This window comes from Melanotaenia boesemani, chromosome 15 (genome assembly GCF_017639745.1).
Source record: "Melanotaenia boesemani isolate fMelBoe1 chromosome 15, fMelBoe1.pri, whole genome shotgun sequence".
Lineage (NCBI taxonomy): Eukaryota > Metazoa > Chordata > Actinopteri > Atheriniformes > Melanotaeniidae > Melanotaenia > Melanotaenia boesemani.
In genome coordinates, this window is record NC_055696.1 from 16280062 (window position 1) to 16297580 (window position 17519).

Genomic DNA, 17519 nt, shown 5'->3' on the forward strand with positions numbered 1-17519 from the left:
GATAAGTTCTGTAATGTGCTTATGGATACAATTATGAATGTGACACAGCAGGCACGTCTTTGTTTTTATAACACTCAAGGGAGAGTTTGTTGGCCTAACACCACAAAACCAGGTTCTCCTCTGCAGGGCCTCTTATTATTGTTAATCAGGCCTACAGTCACTGTGTTGTCAGCAAACTTTACCAGCATGTTGGACCTGCTGATGACCACACAGTCACTTGTGTACAGGGGGTATAGCAGTGGGCTGAGGAAATAGCCCTGAGGGGCTACAATGCTGAGGTTAATTCAGGAGGATGACATGTTCCCCACTCTTACCACCAGAATCTCACCTATCTGGAAGTCTTGGACCCTATTGCAGATGGAAGAGTGTAGTCCCAGGTCCCTGAGCTTAGTCTTGAGTGGGGGATAATAGTGTTGAAGGCCAAAGAGTAATCCACAAAAGTGCTTGCATACATAGTTTCCTCCTCTCTGGTCCAAATGAGAGATGGCACTTGGCAGAATGTGCGTGATGGCTTCATCTATTGATTGTTTGACTGGTACACAAACTGTAGTGGGTCAAGTGAGATGGTGAGTGATGAGCTGACAAACTGTTCAATAGGGTAACAGTTCAAAAGCAAAATCATATGAGAAATTACTTAAAAGTCAATGCATGCTTAACTCTATCATTTCAAATCATTTATGGAAACAGTTTTCATCAACCTCTGCTGCTAAGGTCTGAAAAAGAGAGGTTAAGTCAACCAACAATATGAAAGATGATAAAATTCTAGGGTTGCATTCCAGTCAATAAATCAATAAAATCAGAAAGTTAAAAAAGCTTTCTGAAAACGCTAACGATAATAGCAGTAACAATAATAAAGACACACAATTCTAGACTATCTGGCTTATTTCTCCTTTGGTCTTTACCATGATAATGCACGTCAATAAATTTGGGGTCATAGCTGAGGAGATGTGCCCACTTTTAATTACCCAATTCCAAGTTCTGTTCTTTCATTACTGTAATTTTACTCTTAATTCCTGTCTCTATCATCATCGTAATCACATTGAGGAGAATTCCTTTTTTTTTTACACTTATCAAAGATCAGTTAAAATAGGATATTTTTTTCCATCATCATTCTAAAAAGTATTTTTCTCCATGTTTAAAATTACTTTGAAACAAATTGCAAAAAGTCACTCGAGCTGCTTTGTGCCTCTTCGGACCTATTTTACATTTTGCATAATGGCATATTACACATTGTCATATCACTTAAAACTGATAATTTTCTACTTGAGTTGAGTTAAAGCCCACAAAAGCCTTACTCAAACTGAGCCCTGAAAGGCACTAGAGGCCTATAAATTTCCATATATTCAACAGCTGAAATGTGATACATGTGGTGATAGTTCTATTCTAGAGACTCTACATCAAGTGACACCTCCTAAGCATTGTTTCATGTACTGTACTGCCACTAGGCAGCAAATGGAATTGGAGATCTTTGTGCATGACACCACATTACATCCTTCAGGGGAAAAGGGGATGGAACAAAATGAAATGAGATTCAGCTGGCACATACACACAAAACACTGCTGCTAGTGTGTCCAAGGCTCTGCCATAGAGTGAGAGATCGAAAGAGCCTGAGACTGTTTCCTATCTGTGTGACACTCATCGTTCCAGGATTATTGGCTGGATTGTGCTGTCGTTTCTCCTTAAGAACCAGCTTGCCATGTCCAACAAGAGAAAGCTGGAGTTATGCTTGTTTACTGTACCTCTGTTATCCATTGATCATTCTTCTGAATCAAATAATGCCCCCTCCTTCTGTTTATTATACTGTATCTCATCCCCACTGGTTGTTTCTTTCTGCTTACCAGTTTACTTCTGACTTTCCTCTCTCCTCTCCATCTTTGCATGGTTTAAGTCACTTTCCTCTGTGCTCTGCTTTCTCTCTTCATTCCTTATTCCCTGCCTCATTTTGTCTATCTTCTCTCTGGGTTGACAGTGTGGAAAGTTGATGAATCAGACTGCATGTCACAGGCTGGCATTTGAGTGAATCTGATGTGGTTAATATGGTGCCTGCTGACAGTGCTGTGGAAATCATTCACAGTGAAAAGCATTGAAACACACCGACGTTTTTACCCAACTTCGCTCACACACATTGCTGCAAGCATGTCTGTGTAGGGGGATCATGTGCTTATTTGCATGTGCATTTGTGTGTATAGGAGTGTATTTATTAACAATTTTCTCAACAGTAAAAGGTCAGCAGATTAAGATGCCTTTCCATCCACCTACACCATCTCTAAAAGTGGATCTTTCCAAAGTTCACATTACCTTAAATATAGAAGCCAAACAATTTCACAGGAAGAATTGAAGTATATATGCACATCTGCCTCTCTTCATAATTTTGAGCCTAAGGAAAACAAAGTTAGCGCTAACAAACCCCATTTTACGTAACGGTCTACTGTTATATAATCATTTTTAATGATGTGGGAACTTTAGGTGTGTTCTAAACTTAGTTTGTTAGAGCAAGTAACTTCCATGGCTTAATATATATATCTTGAAAAATGCCTCATGAAAAATTTAAGATTTATTCAAATACACTTCATGATGGTATACTTAAAAAGTGTATGCCTAAATATAATACCTTAATATAATTGAAAAACAGTTATATTAAAGCGTCTGTGTATCATGTTGCAGATATCTACTAAAGTTAGCATGCTAAGTAGCTTGTATTTTTTTAAAAAGTCTAAAAACTAACAACTAACATACGTATGTCAACATTATAATTCTTTATTCCTAATGATGGGATATTACTTAGGCCTACTTTTGCCACCAGAACAGATTTGAGGTGCTAGTTCAAAAAGCAATCAAAAAGAAATGTGACTCAAGTGACTTTCTGCTCGCTGGTTTGAAGCGAATAACTTAAGCTGCACAGTGTCACCAGAAGGTGGCTGTCTAACTTGCTAGTTGTTTTCATTTAGAAGAAGTCAAATTAGCTGCATGAGTATGTTAACCAAATCAAACCATATGCAGCTGCTAAATCTTGTCATTTAAATTTTTGCAATGTATACATATATGTCAGTATGGGTTTTTTTGTTTTGTTTTGTTTTGTTTTTTGTTTATTTTTTGTTTGTTTTCTGTTTGTTTTTTTAATAGGGCACCTTTAAGGTGATTGCAAATTATATGTATGTCTATGTATGTCTTTAAATCTAAAAATACCTATGTATTTATGTTATTTACCTCTAATCTTAAGTAATTTGCTAATTCTAGAACATGAAAAAAATGTTTAGCCTTTATTTTAAAGCTTCTACATTTTGCACTGTAAATAACACATGTATCATATGCTCAGGAGTTAAATCGTGTTGATCATTAATTCTCTTGAGGTCGTCTCTATGGCTATTAAATGACATCAATCCCAAAAGTGCCAAAACAAATATAGAGTATAATTTGAATGTGATTTAAATTTCTTTTGAATTGTATGCATAAATTAGCTGATGCTTCTTACACAATACATTTTATACATTGCACCTTTAAACTTAAGCAGTTCTTTAAAGCCTTGATAACTGGATAAATTCAAATTCCAACTATAATATTTTGATAAAATAAGGAGCAAAAGGCTGTAAATTAAAGAAATCAATAATAAATACATTTAGTAACATTTTTCATATAGAATAATTCTACTCGCAAAGATTTAAAACCTAAATATTAAATGTTCTACAATTTCAGTAGGGATTGGTTTAGAAAATGATTAAACATTACTGATGTGTATCATAAAGCTTTGATTGCCCATTTGAAATTATGTGTGAATATAACTTGTTCACGATTGCTGCTAAGTTGTTTTTCTCAATTTATAGTATTTGTATGAAAATGTGTTCCGTGATAGTGCACACATTTGTGCATGTGTTAGCGTCTTTGTTCACCCCCACATATAAACATGCCAAGATTTTTCTGCATGTTGATTTTTGTGAGCCTGTTACAGTGTTTGTTGCATAAACTGATTTTCTCCATGCATGTGTAAAAACATATGGTGAGTCAGTGTGTAGGAGTTGTGCGCTGCTGTGTCGACTGGGGTGAGGGAGAGTTAGTAAATAGGTGGGTATAGAGAGGAGAGAGGATTCAGGTTATACACCAATAGATGGCACTCTACCCTTTTGTGATTGGTTACGTTGACCCAGACTAAAATAGGTCTGGAAGCGCATGTTTGTATCTGAACTGAACAGAAAGTTAATGAAATTCACTTTCTTACCCCCTGATCATTTTATTTTTCCTGCTTAACAGCTACTTTGTAGTGCAGTTCAGACTGAAAGCGAGGAGGGTGTAATGGAGCTGGAGTTTCTACTTCTTTACACATATGAAAAGAAACTAAGGGTTAGAAGCTTTCCTTTGGGAGTATATGCATGCATAATATATATATATATATATATATATATATATATATATATATATATGCATAATAATTCTCAAATGTTAAAAGCTGCAGTTTATTGGAAGGTAAGCCACTCACAGAATAAAGCATACTGACAGTGAATTATGTAAACGTATGAGTCACCCACTAAACCATAATTTTAGCATTCTCTCATAACCTCTCATATCAGATCATTACTATGGTCGGTGGCAGTGGTAGAGGAGGCACATTTAGAGTACAGTGAGATTTATATGTGAAGTCAGAATCTATCATTATTAAAGAGAAAAAAAAACTGTGACAAGTTAAACCAGTTCATTTTTAATAACGTGATCTTCTTGACATTGCAGAAAAAAATATATATAGGCATCTATTTGGATGACTGTCTCACATAAACAATGAAAACTGTGGCAATGATGGTAACAAAATAACCCTGCTGTGAATAGCTACAGAGGTTGCATCTTGACAGTCTTACAATAAGGATTTCATTCTCAAAATCCCACAATCAGAAGAGTTTCAGCAGTATTCCTCATTATGCAATGGTATTTTTATATAAAATGAAAAATATATGAATCATACAATACAGTACTGTGGTAAAACTAATGTCATACAGAGCTTGTTAATCAGAATTTGCATATGTTGATTTCTGTTGCAATTAACACAGGCCTCCCTCGTGACAAAAAAAAAAAAAAAATAATCAAGTGTGCAATATGTTCATGGAACAATTGTGATGTTAAACTAGAGAAATCCAAAAGCTACTGTCTGTCATTTAAACCAGTAAAAATGTTATGTTTTTTTAAGTGTAGCTGATCATTAAGCAGGGTCACACATTACAGCAGAAATACAAATCTACAGAAATACTTACTGATATTCACAAAATATGTACATAAAATATAGATGTTGAGCATTCATTGGCTATATTTAGGCAGATGACAGCATAGAAATGCAAAAATGGATTAACATGGCTAAATCAGAGAATCAGCAAAGCCCAATTGAAATGGCCACAGTCGCCATAATACTAATAATTTAGATTTTCTAGGGACATCACAACTTTTTACATTCAGGAACCCTTAAAAGCATAAAAAAAAGCTCATGCACGGGTTGCTCTTGCAGTGGTGATATGGAGCTGAACCGCTAGGCTGAGGTCTGAGGGCTGATCTCTCGCTTCACTGATAAACGCAAACAAGTTCAGTCATTTAGAAAGAGTGCACACATCTATGAGCACAAACATACACACACCCTCACTGCTGTTTATTTCTGTTTGACTGTTTGACTGAAGTTTACCATGCTGAGAAATACAGTCACCGTTCGAAGTGGAAGGTCATCCATGCTCCCAGACTCTGTTGGGGTTTAGCCGGCAATCCTCTAGAAGTGTGAATTTCCCTGACAGTCGGACTTTCCCACAAAACAGCCTGACATACAGGAAAATAAGGGGCGAAATAGCTTCATCTCTTCAGCCCGTTTGGCCAAGACAGAGTGGAGGAGGGTGACGTGTGGAGAAGAGAAAGATGGAGGAAACAGACATACAAGCAGGGGTTCATACAGGCTCACAGCTGTTTCTTTAGGATTCTGATTAACACATCAAAGACAATAATAAATGCAACAACAGGCCTTATGACAAATACGTCTTTTGCACAAGGCTGTAGTTATATTTCATTTCATTGTCACCGAAGCAAAGATCTGAAGCACAATTCGTACGCATCGATCTTACACATCAGACTTTTAGGCTATGACAGATATCTACTATTTATTTTGAGTTTTTTTTTTTTTTTTTTGTTTTGTTTTGTTTTTTTTTTTTTATCAAGCATGAGCTTTCTTAAGGTCTTAAAGCAGCCTAATTCTTACCTTATCTTGGTCAAGGTGCAACTGCCATACAGAGATATTGTAGAAAGCCAATATTTGTATTCCTTGGCAAAGAATGTAATCTAAGCATTGAAGAAATATCGAGTCTTGATTTCCTTCAGTTGCTGGTTAGTAGCATGGTAATGAAAGCTTAATAAATTCATAATTGTATTGCTTTTTTTTTCTGCCTTACATTTTTACTCATGCATTATCAAATGAATGTGTCAGTACAGTTGAACTGAGCTTACCATGCTCGTTCACAAATCAAGCAACGCTCTCATAAAAAATACAAATAATTACAGACATTCATTTACTTCAGTTTTTTAAGGAAACATTAAATGACATCCATATTACCTATTTATGGCCAACTCAAAATGGACTTCAAAACCTGTTCAAAATGCAGTTTTTATCAAAAGTAAATATTTGTTTTTCTACAAAGTTTGTGCCTGGATTTTCATCAGAAGCAGATATCAATCAGTCCCTGAAAACATACGTACAAGACTACTACAATACTAGACCTTATTTGTGCTTTGTTCAGATTTATCATTTTGAAAGGTGCCTCTGTTCATAAGAGACACCTTTAATGAGAGGATCCTTGTGGATGATGGATGACACAAGGAAGTAAACACACCAGAGTATTTATAGACACCACATTGCTTGAACATGTTATCCTCTCCATTTAATTGGAAACAGTGCATAATCATACGCAAATCCACACAAGTGGATTATAAATGAAGATGTGTTGGTATTTCGCTAAATTGATGGTAATAGATTGAATTTCTATTTTTGCTTCTGTTTTAATGAATACCATAAGCACTGACTATCATCTCATGAAATACTTGGTAACCAGTGCTCAAATCCTGTCATTTCAATTAAATTTTGCTACAATAAATAGAATCAACACAAAAAGAAATGCAAAGAGCATTTGTTTCTAAATTAATGAGTAATAGTGCAGAATTTCATGGCGTATTGGATCTATTTAATTTCAGTCAGGTGTGTTGGAGCAGAGATACATTGAAAACCTGCAGGACTGTGGACCTGGATCAAATTGAGTAGTCCTGCCACATTGGGGTGCTGCAGGTCTCTTTTCAGGTCTTAGTCTCTTCAGAGGCGAGAAACTGAACCTAATGTTGTTTTCAATGGACAGCTATCAACATCGGCATCTCAGGCTCCATTAGGCCGAGGATCTACTTGCTTTTAAAGTTTGTGTTTGTGTATGAAACCGTCTCCATTGTGAGCATAATCGCTCACATACTTGCTTATGCACTACACTTGTTACTGGAGGATCCCACTAGGGGGCCCATTGGAGAACACAGACAGACAGAGTTGCCAAAAGTGTAGTGTGTCAACAAAACAATAAACATGGTGGCAATGCAACAGGTGAGTATTAAATTTAGTTTAAAAGAGAAAAACAACAGCAGTGGTATCATACATGTTATGAAAAACCCCTAATAACAAACATGTTGTTTTGTCTTTGAAACTTTTCATCATTTTTACTACTGTTGACCCTGTGGCCTCCAGTCAAATTTGCCCTTACATTGTCCCTTACATGCAGCTTGCAAATGTTGAGGATTTGCACAAATGATGCTCCAAACATACATGCAAAAAGCAAGTATATGTTTTGCCCAAGAGCAAACCTGACACATCCACAGTGAATAGCACATATTAAAAGAGGGTTTAATTAGTCTAGACTGAATCATTTGAATAAGATTAATTGATTTCATTTAATTCAACTTGAGCGCATTTTCTCTTTCCACTGTTAAGGAGAAAATGCTAAAATCTTAAAAATAAAAAATATTAATAATTCATTGTGAAGTTCAGGGGTGTGCATAATAAGTGTGGTGAAAACGGTAATATAGTAAAGTTTATGCAGCACTGTTGTTTATTCATTTATTTGCATGATCTGAACTTTCCCCCCTGAAAGTAGATCATATTATGTACAGAATTAAGCCATCCCTTTTTGTCTCTACCTATCTGTTAGTGTTAGTAAAACCAACTGGGTAAGTTTACTGCTATTTTCTTTTCTTTTTTTTTTTCACAAAATGCACCTGTGTGCTCGTTCAGACATGAAGAAAACATGATCAGTTGCTGTCAGATTCCTAGAAAAGAGTGTGTGTTAGATAGGGGCTTAAGGGGCTTTTTGTTTAAAGGAAATCTAGGTCATATAATCCAACCATCATAAAAATCTGAAAAACATTAAGTATAACTGAGTGGCATGTTTTACCGTTACTTTCTCTTCATATTTGTATATTCATGTTTCTTTATCTGCATTTGCATGTGAGAATGAGTGTTCTACCAAACTTCAGTATCTGTGGAAACCGTTTGAAGATTTGTCTTCACATCCTCTGTACTCCATCAGCAGAGGGAAATTAAGCCCATAAACCAAAAAAATAGTGTACTGTAGGGGAAAAAAAAGAAAGAAAAGTGGAAAGAGCTGGCACTGAGAACATTCCTGCAAGTCAGCCAGTCACAATGGATCCAGTCAAGACACAGAGTACACTCTTCCCCTCAAGTATGTTCTAAGTATCAGGGAATGCTATGTGTCACTTCAAACACACATGCAAAATCACTCATTTTTCTGGAAATGCATGCACATTGCACAGACAAAAATAAATAAATAACTAAATACATACAACAAAGTCGCTCTATGCTGTGGATCTATTTCTGGCTCTGCAGCCTAGGTTGTGTTAAGTCTCATCCCATCAGCTAGGCAAAGGATTCAAAATACACAGATAAAAGTCCTAACGTAACTTTTTCCCCCTAACTTTGGGGAAATGAAATAAATACATGAGGGTGGTAGCTGTTTGAAATGGTTCCAGAGCTGGAGGCCCACATGGCTTTGAGATCGCTGGTCAAGTTGGCAATTGGAGCTGGTACATCTGCTCTCAAAACACTCACTTTCCATGGGACTACTTAAAAAGAAATACAATGCACTGAGGCAGCATAAAAGAGTGCTTGGCAAGCGTCTGTCGTCTATTTTAATTTGTAAATATACAGTATGGAAGACAAATGCTGGGCTTAGATGGTATCCCTGCAAGACACACAAAAAAAGAGAGGTTGAATCAGTTCAAATAAATAGCTCTCTCTGTGTCAAAAATAAATGAATTTTAGATTTCATCATATTCAAACATATTGCTATATGCATACAGACTCCTACACATGCACACCTACTCCATTTCATATTCGTCCACATCTGCCTGCACACAGGAACAAACACACATGGGTATGATGTAACTGCTTCCTCTGGCTCACTCTTGCTGTAAAGACTTGCATATGATCCAGGCTGAATATGAAATCTGATTTTATTCTGTCTTTGGCTGCCAGTGACCAAAAAGACTTTATGAAACTCTTGCGGGAACTTCAGCCAGGTAGTTCACACCTCCACCTCCTCAGCCCGATGTGTTAAAACAAGAGACATTTTTGACAGCCCTGAAAGCCATTTTCAGTCAGAAAGCTTACATGGCTGGTGGCAAAAACTGCAAACTTCCTGCATGTTTACGAAGAGAGGTAGGCAAATTTTGAGGAACATAAGGATATATGTGTTGTGTTGCAAACATGCTCAGGGAATCTTTGGGATTAAGTGGAATAAGTAAGAAAATGTCTTAATATTTTAGTTAGAGAATGCAAAAGCATGTTTGCTTGGATGAATTAATGTGGTAAGAAAATATTCACAGTAAGTGCACATATTTTTAACAGTGTTATGACATCTTGACATTTCAGCTAAATAAGCACATGATTTGCATTATGCTAATTTTCTGGATGTAGCCTATGGTGTCAAAAGTAAGCAATATTGTCATAGTGATTAACTTACGGAGGCCAACACTTATTTGCTGGGTTTAAATAAAGAATTTCAAATACCATTAATGCAACTATTTATGGTACTTGTGACCACAAGAAAAAGATATGGTAATGTATATAAAAAAACCAAAAAAAAAAAACAGCTGAATTGAATCTCACTATGCCTTTTAAAAACCTTACCAGCTAAAATTTTCTTTTCAAAAAATCTCTTTGTTTGGAGCACCCTTACTGTAAATGAGATGATGCAACAAAGTGGTAAACTTGCCTTGTCAATCCAGAGTTTTTGAAATGGGATGCTGCAATTTAATTAAAATTGAGTATGCTCAAGGAACATCAGAAAAAATCCTGCAATGTTTTATTAACTGTCTTTGGACATTTTTAATTAATCGATAACATTCTGGTTGCATTTATGTTTTACAGGGCATCCCAGATCACCCTAGAAAACATTGTTTGTTGTTGTTTAGTAGTAATAATTTAGTGTTTTGTTGTTTTTATGTCTGTGTATTGCAACAATTGTATCCAGTTGGGCATGAAAATTTCCGGAAATATAAAATAAGTTCTCAGGTGTCATGCAGCTGAAAACAAACTCATTATTTTAAAGAAACTATATTTGTGACCTTTTAGTAATGGCAACATTTGTCTTTATACAAGGTTTCCTATGGTAATTGTATTTGCTCAAGAAACACAGTGACCAAGATTATCTATAAAGAGGATAGATGTGAGAGACGTTGTTACAGTTCAAGATTTTTCTTTGCTGTGGCCTAGCTGGATGATGATTAATGCAGAGAAGATGAGGCAGAGACATCACTTTGCTTAGCCTGTTGAGCTGTCCCATCTTATCAAACAGGGGACTGAGTTCAGGCAGTGGTAGAGAGAGAGAGAGAGAAAGAGAGAGAGAGATGTCAGGTAGAGGGGTCACTGACAGGACAGAGTTTGTTAAACAGAGTGAAACTCACATAAAGTAAATAATTGATAGAGCAATTTAGTACAAGGGGTATTAGACAGGACAGACTGGTATTTTTGAAGAGTATATTGTAGATGGAGAACTATTTTATTTATTTATTTTTGTTACAACCATTTGTTCTGTAAGGCTTTGTAAATATCTGTTTGTCTCTGCATTAGTGTGGATACAAAGATCCATGCAATGCAGGTAGATCTGTGAGAAATGCATTCATGCAAGCACAGACAAACTAGATGACAACAACAGTTGTAGCAATTCCCATGAGGCCCAGGAGAGAAACATGATAGATAGTGGATCGCTGTTACTATCGGTTTTCTTTGCCCCCTGTCTGAGTGGCCTGTAATTGAATGATCATTACACCAAAGTTATGGCTAAGGCCCTGCAGTCAAAAGTAGGAATTGAGTTGGAAACAGCATTTATTGGTTTTGATTTATGACCAGCAACAGGGAAGTTGTTTTTCAAGCCTTTGAAGCAATCTGATGGCCAATAAAGAGGAGTAAGGCTTATTGTCTGCTGTTACCACACATACACAAATCAGCCTGCCAGCCAGTCCGCAACCAGTCAGTTAACCAGCTGGAGCCCCTCATGGAAGGAAGCATTTTCAACAAATTTGTTCCCTTTATGTTGCACCCTGAATGGTGCTATTCATTAAAATAGCCTGCAGTCAGCAGGCACTGCTGCCATAGCACATTTACACACTTGTATGCCTGTATCCTCCCTGAAGTACACACAGAAATCTACCTGAACAAGCACTCACACAAACAGAAATCTTTGCTTCTGGTCCAGCTCATCTTTAAAGGAGAGAATTCTATTATAAAGCAAAGATACAAACCCAAAAAGGGGTCCCTTTCATGCAGTACTATCTGCTTTCATGTAGGAATATTGAAGCTGTACATTTATTTCCCTTAACTGAAAGGTACTGCTAGCTAATACTTGGATTAAGGTGGATCTAACTTAGTTCCAAGGGGGCACTAGTGCAGTCGGTGCTGCATGAAAATAGCAAGAAAATGTAGTGTTAACTGAGGAAATGAACTGTCTGAGCAATGGGCTAAATTTCACAATCCTAATTAGTTATGGCTTAATTTTCACCAAAGCTGTTGTTTACAGCAGCTCTACTCACACTCGGTTAGTGTGGTAGCAATTTATTTATTTCTTTTACCAAATATTCAGACGTGCATCACTCTTGATCTAAGTCTGATTCAAATTTCCAAATTTTAAACAGAATTCTTGTCATGCACCAAAGGCTCAAACATATAATTAACAGGTCTTTTCACACATCTGGATGACGCATTGTTTCCCTCATTCATTCATTATCTGTCCCGCTTTGTTCATTACGGTTCGCGGAGAAGCTGGGACTAACTCAACATTTTAGCAGGTGAGAGGCAGGGTACACCCTGCAGGACCAACATAGAAAGAGACAAACAACCATTCTCACTCACTCCTAGGGAGAATTTAGAGTGACCAGTTAACCTGGCATGCATGTTTTTGGATGGTGGGAGGAAGCCGGAGTACCTGGAAAGTACCCACACATACACACAGGAAGAACACGCAAACACCACACAAAACCAGTAACCTTCTTGCTGTGAGGCCGAGAGCTAGCTGCCACACCACCATGTTGCTCTTTTGCAGCATTGTTTCCACTGATTAAAAATAAAAAACTGTACAGCACACCACACACTGTAAGTAAGATTTAATGGTTGACTCCAAGGGTGGTGTTAGGATATTTGCATCCACATAATTTTAAATCACCTAAGAGTTAAAAAAATAAATAAATAAATAAAATTAAAAGATAAGATAAAAAACATCAAAATTTGCAGAACTGTTAATATGTAAGATGCATAGAATGACTTTTACAATCTGAAACCAAAGTCAGTGAGAACAACTTGAATTCTAGGTAAACATTTATTAACATTATTTTTTATTGTTGGTAGCATGCGCAAAATACAAATATGAAATAAAGCCATGACACTGATGGCCATATGCTACATTGTAGAAGTATATATATTTTTTTTTAATTCACCAATTCAATCATTGTGATAAACTTCACTCTGTGTTTTATCTGATGAAGACTCTTCTTCACGTATCCAGGATTTAGCCATCTCTAGGTTCGTTTCCATTATCCCTAGAATTTTGCAAAATCTAAATATCACAATAAAAAAATAATATTAGAAACACCTACAAATATCTTAAATATTACTGAAAAGTTTTTATGCTCTCATTAGATGACTTTTCAGATGTATATACAGAAGTGTATTGCAAAAGTGAAATGGAAACACTTTTGTCACATAATACACGTCTCTGGACGTGACGTAGGGGGTCACGTGACCAGTTCATTTCAAATGAAGATGGTGCAGTATGAGTAGCAGCAGGAGGAGACAGAAGTCTTTTTACAAACAAATAAAAAAATATAACTGTCATCCCTGATAGCAATCAACAATAAAATGCAAGAGTTTTACAAAGAATTATTAATTTCCATCCTCCTGAAAGTGGAGTCTTGTGAGACGAGATTTTACGATTATAAAGGCCAATGTGCTAAATTCCATTTAATGGAAACGCCTGCAAATCACAATTGCACTTTAGAAATATCGCTTTTATTTTGCGAAACACTGTAATGGAAATGCAGCTAGTCAGTCTTTATTTTCATATAGAACTAAATTTAACACAAAGTGCTTTCTAACATGGAAATTTTAAAAGTCTAAATAAAAAGAAACACGTAAAATAACTTTCATCCCAAGCCACTCAAATTTAATGTACTAAAAGGAGTATATGATCAAGAGTCATAATTGTTGTTAAAAATAAACAAGTAAGCTAATGTTAGTCAAACAGTAGCATTTTATTGGCATGTTAGATTCTATCTCCTCCTCTTCTCATGTTCTCATCTCTTTTCTCCAGTTTTGCCCATAAATAGGTAGAACTCATAATCAATATATAATCAATTTTCTCTGTGTTCCTAAAATTAAATAGGCTGCATACATCTATTCCATATGTGCTCGGACTTAACAAGTTTGCTGTGAAATAAGTTAGCTAACAGCTGCTGTCCGTTCTGCTTTTTTTAACTGATTCTACAATTAAGTTTCTTGTTTTATTGGAATCTATTTTATCATCTTTACGTATCTTTTTTCTGTCTTTAAAGTTAAATGCTCTTTCTGTTTTTTTCTATTGAATTATCTAAGTGTGAGATGGAAAAACATGTTTTGATGGACGCTGGCATTGTTACAGAAAGGATCGAGGACTTTTCATTCTATAGTATTAATCTGCCTTAAATGCCTGCTCCTTCTTTCTCTGAAATGGTGTGTGAAATATGTGCGTATGCAGTTTAAAGCAAAATGTGCTGCTATATAATTTTTCAATACATTAAAGGGCCATTATTACATCAAAAGTTAAGCAAAGATTAATCATCTTAAATGATAGGCCTGTTAGCTCAATACCTAGGTCTTCGGTTGTTAACAGATGCACATCTGATAACAAGCACAGAATAAAAATCAGATTTTTAACACTGTGTTGTTTATAACATCAACTATGAATGTGCCTTTAAGAACAAAGAATAATTTTTCTCTGTACCTGGCAAACTTGTGAAACTTGAGATAAGTCATGGCCCATCTACAGTTACAGCTCAAAGTCATCGTAGCAGCTAACTGCCAAGCTCCAGAGATGACAGGCCAGTCAACAACCTCGGCATTCTGGGGAGAACTATAATATCTTGTCACACTCCCTGATAAAGTCTTATAGCTTTAGCACTTTAACATGATTTAAATGTTCCTGAAAGAATAAACCCAGAGTTTCAAATACAATAGATGCTCAAGAAAATTAATCAAGATAATCAACAAGTCAACAAGTCAAATCATATTTTCAGCAAGTGGATAATATTAAGAAAGTTAGGAGTGTGAAGACGATGGCGTTTGGTTATCTATTTATGTTAAAAATCCTGACAGTTAACATGATATGATTACAAGCTAGCTGAGTGACAGCTTGTGGTTATGCTTGTTTATTGCACTGGTTGCTATTAAAACCAGTGAGATTCACAGTTTGAAGCTCTGTAGCACTGTTTATGCCATAGATTATTTCATTTTAAGTTCTTTCTGTAACTTGTGTTTTAGCCATGTGCACTGTTGAAGACCAACACTGGAGCAAACGGATGTGGAATGCTGACACATCCGGGCACCGCTACTAATGCCGCTGACTGAGGATTTTATCTGGTTTTAACGGTTTTAACGGTTTTTTATATCGTTTTAACTTTTTACCAGTCGAACGTTTAGCTCCCTTTTTACGGTGGAGAAGGATTGTTTTTAATTTTAACCAGCGAGTTCCTCGCTTTTTACTGTCAGCCGCCGACTGACAGCGTGGGAACGCTGCTGTCAACAAGCCCCAGCCACTGCTAGCTATCGGTTTGAGATGGCTACCCTTCCGGATAACTGCTTGGAACCAAAAGACAAACTGATCACTAACCTGAGGGAAGATATCCGGAAGCTATCAGAAGAGCTGAGGTCCAAGAGTGAAATACTTAACTCTCTGCTGGATGTGGCCCACCAGCAGTCACTGTGCATAGCCTCGCTGAAATCGGCATTTCAGGACACCGTGCCATGGGATCTCGTTACCTCTCCCCGGCCTTCATCCAGCTCCACACCTAAAAGATCGCCACTCTGGTCCGAGGTAACATGCCGCACCAAGAAAACATCCGCCCTGGTTTTATCAAACCGCTTCGAGGTCCTGTCGGCACCGCCTCCTGACGAAGGGATGATATCCAGCTGCGCTGTCGGTCCGGAGCCGACCAACACTGCACCAGCCACCGGCTCTGCGCAGACCAAGGCGCCCGGTTCCCGGCGGTCATCCCGGGGCTCATCCTCCACAAAGCGGCGACAGCTCCTTAGAGCCGCGGTAAAGGAAAACGTCGCGTCTCGCCGCAGCCCCGCCCGGAAACACCCTGCCAGGGAAGGAGCTTCGTCTCCGCCGTCTGCTGCCTCTGATACCGCCGTGGTCTCTCCTCCTTTGGCTGCCGCCGCAGAGGCTCCCATGTTGGCTGCTGGTGCCGTGGATCCTGTGAGGCTGCCGGCTGGAGCTGGTCCTCGCGTGCTCGTCCTTGGTGACTCCATCGTTCGAAACATCCGCATGAACAGGTGCCACACATCCTCCCACTCAGGTGCAACAGTCAATGACATCTTCAACTCTGCCCACCAACTGACTCATAAACATCCCACAGCCTCAACTCTGGTAATACATGCAGGTACAAACGATCTCAAGTTCCAACAGTCAGAAACTTTGAAGGCAGATTTTATCAACCTCATCCACAACATCCAACAGCTAAATACACAGTGCATCATTTCTGGACCACTACCCTCACCACGTTTTGGAGACATTAAGTTCAGCCGAATTCGTCAACTCCACATCTGGTTAAAACATTACTGTCACTCCATTAATATCCCATACATTGATAATTTCACCACCTTTCTCAATAGACCGTACCTCTTCCAATCAGAGGGCCTTCACCTCAACTATGCAGGTTCTCAACTCCTTGCTCTGAACATTAATCTCACCCTTCAATCCTGCAAAGCTCTTTCAGACTGACAATCCGGTCAGAACACATCCTTTCCAGTTAACACCGTCTCTGTTACCCATCATATTCCAGTACACATCACCAGTAGAAATTATCAACATTCCCATTTACATTTTCGTAGCTCTGACAGATGTCTCCGTCATATACAAACAACTTCTGTATTAGATCCATCATCAACAACCCCAAAATTGGACTTACCTACAACTTTTAGAATGGCTCTTTTAAATGTAAGATCATTATCAAATAAATCTTTTATTATTAATGATCTGATTTTAGATAATAACATTGACTGTCTCTTTTTGACAGAAACTTGGCTTGGCGCTGATGCATCAGTTATTCTCACCGAGGCTTCCCCACCAAATTTTAATTTTTTATTTTCTATCAGGGGAGGTAAGAGGGGTGGTGGAACAGCTTCAATTGCTCAACGGTCATTATCCGCACAACCAATAATACTGACAAACTATTCTTCATTTGAGCATCATTCCTTTGTTTTTAGCAATCCGCCTATTTTAGCTATAACAGTTTATAGACCACCAAATCCTCCCTCTGGTTTTATTCAAGAATTTTCTGAGTTCTTATCTACCATACATATCAAATACAACAAGATTTTAATAACTGGTGATTTTAACCTACACATCGACAATAGTGGTAATCCCCATACCAGTGAATTTTTAAACCTTTTAAATAATATGGATTTTAAGCAGTACGTCACACAGTGTACACACAACAGGGGACACACCCTGGACTTGGTCATAACCTACGGCCTGTCCACTGGTGTGTCCTCTGTTGTTGACCTGGCTGTGTCAGACCACTACTGTGTATTTTTTAACATCACCAGTTTTAGCAAGCGGCAGGCCCCGGTGAGAACTGTGAGGAAACGGTATATTAATTCTGAAGTGGCTGCAAATTTTATTGACATTTTAAATCGAACTCCTGCTCAGATTTTATCTGCATCATGTGATTTTACTGTAGATAATTTTAACAAAAGACTGGCATCT

General features: G+C 37.5%; 1 protein-coding gene across 2 annotated transcripts in view; it reads right to left on the bottom strand.

Moving 5' to 3' along the window:
* Positions 1-8471: 8471 nt before the first annotated feature.
* gabra6b (gamma-aminobutyric acid type A receptor subunit alpha6b) overlaps positions 8472-17519 on the bottom strand; it is a 38344-nt gene continuing 29296 nt past the window's right edge. For both annotated transcript variants that reach the window (XM_042007704.1, XM_042007703.1), the window contains exon 10: positions 8472-9242. In XM_042007704.1, coding sequence (XP_041863638.1) covers positions 9230-9242 — 13 coding nt within the window. In that variant the 3' untranslated portion in view covers positions 8472-9229. The remainder of the gene's footprint in view (positions 9243-17519) is intronic.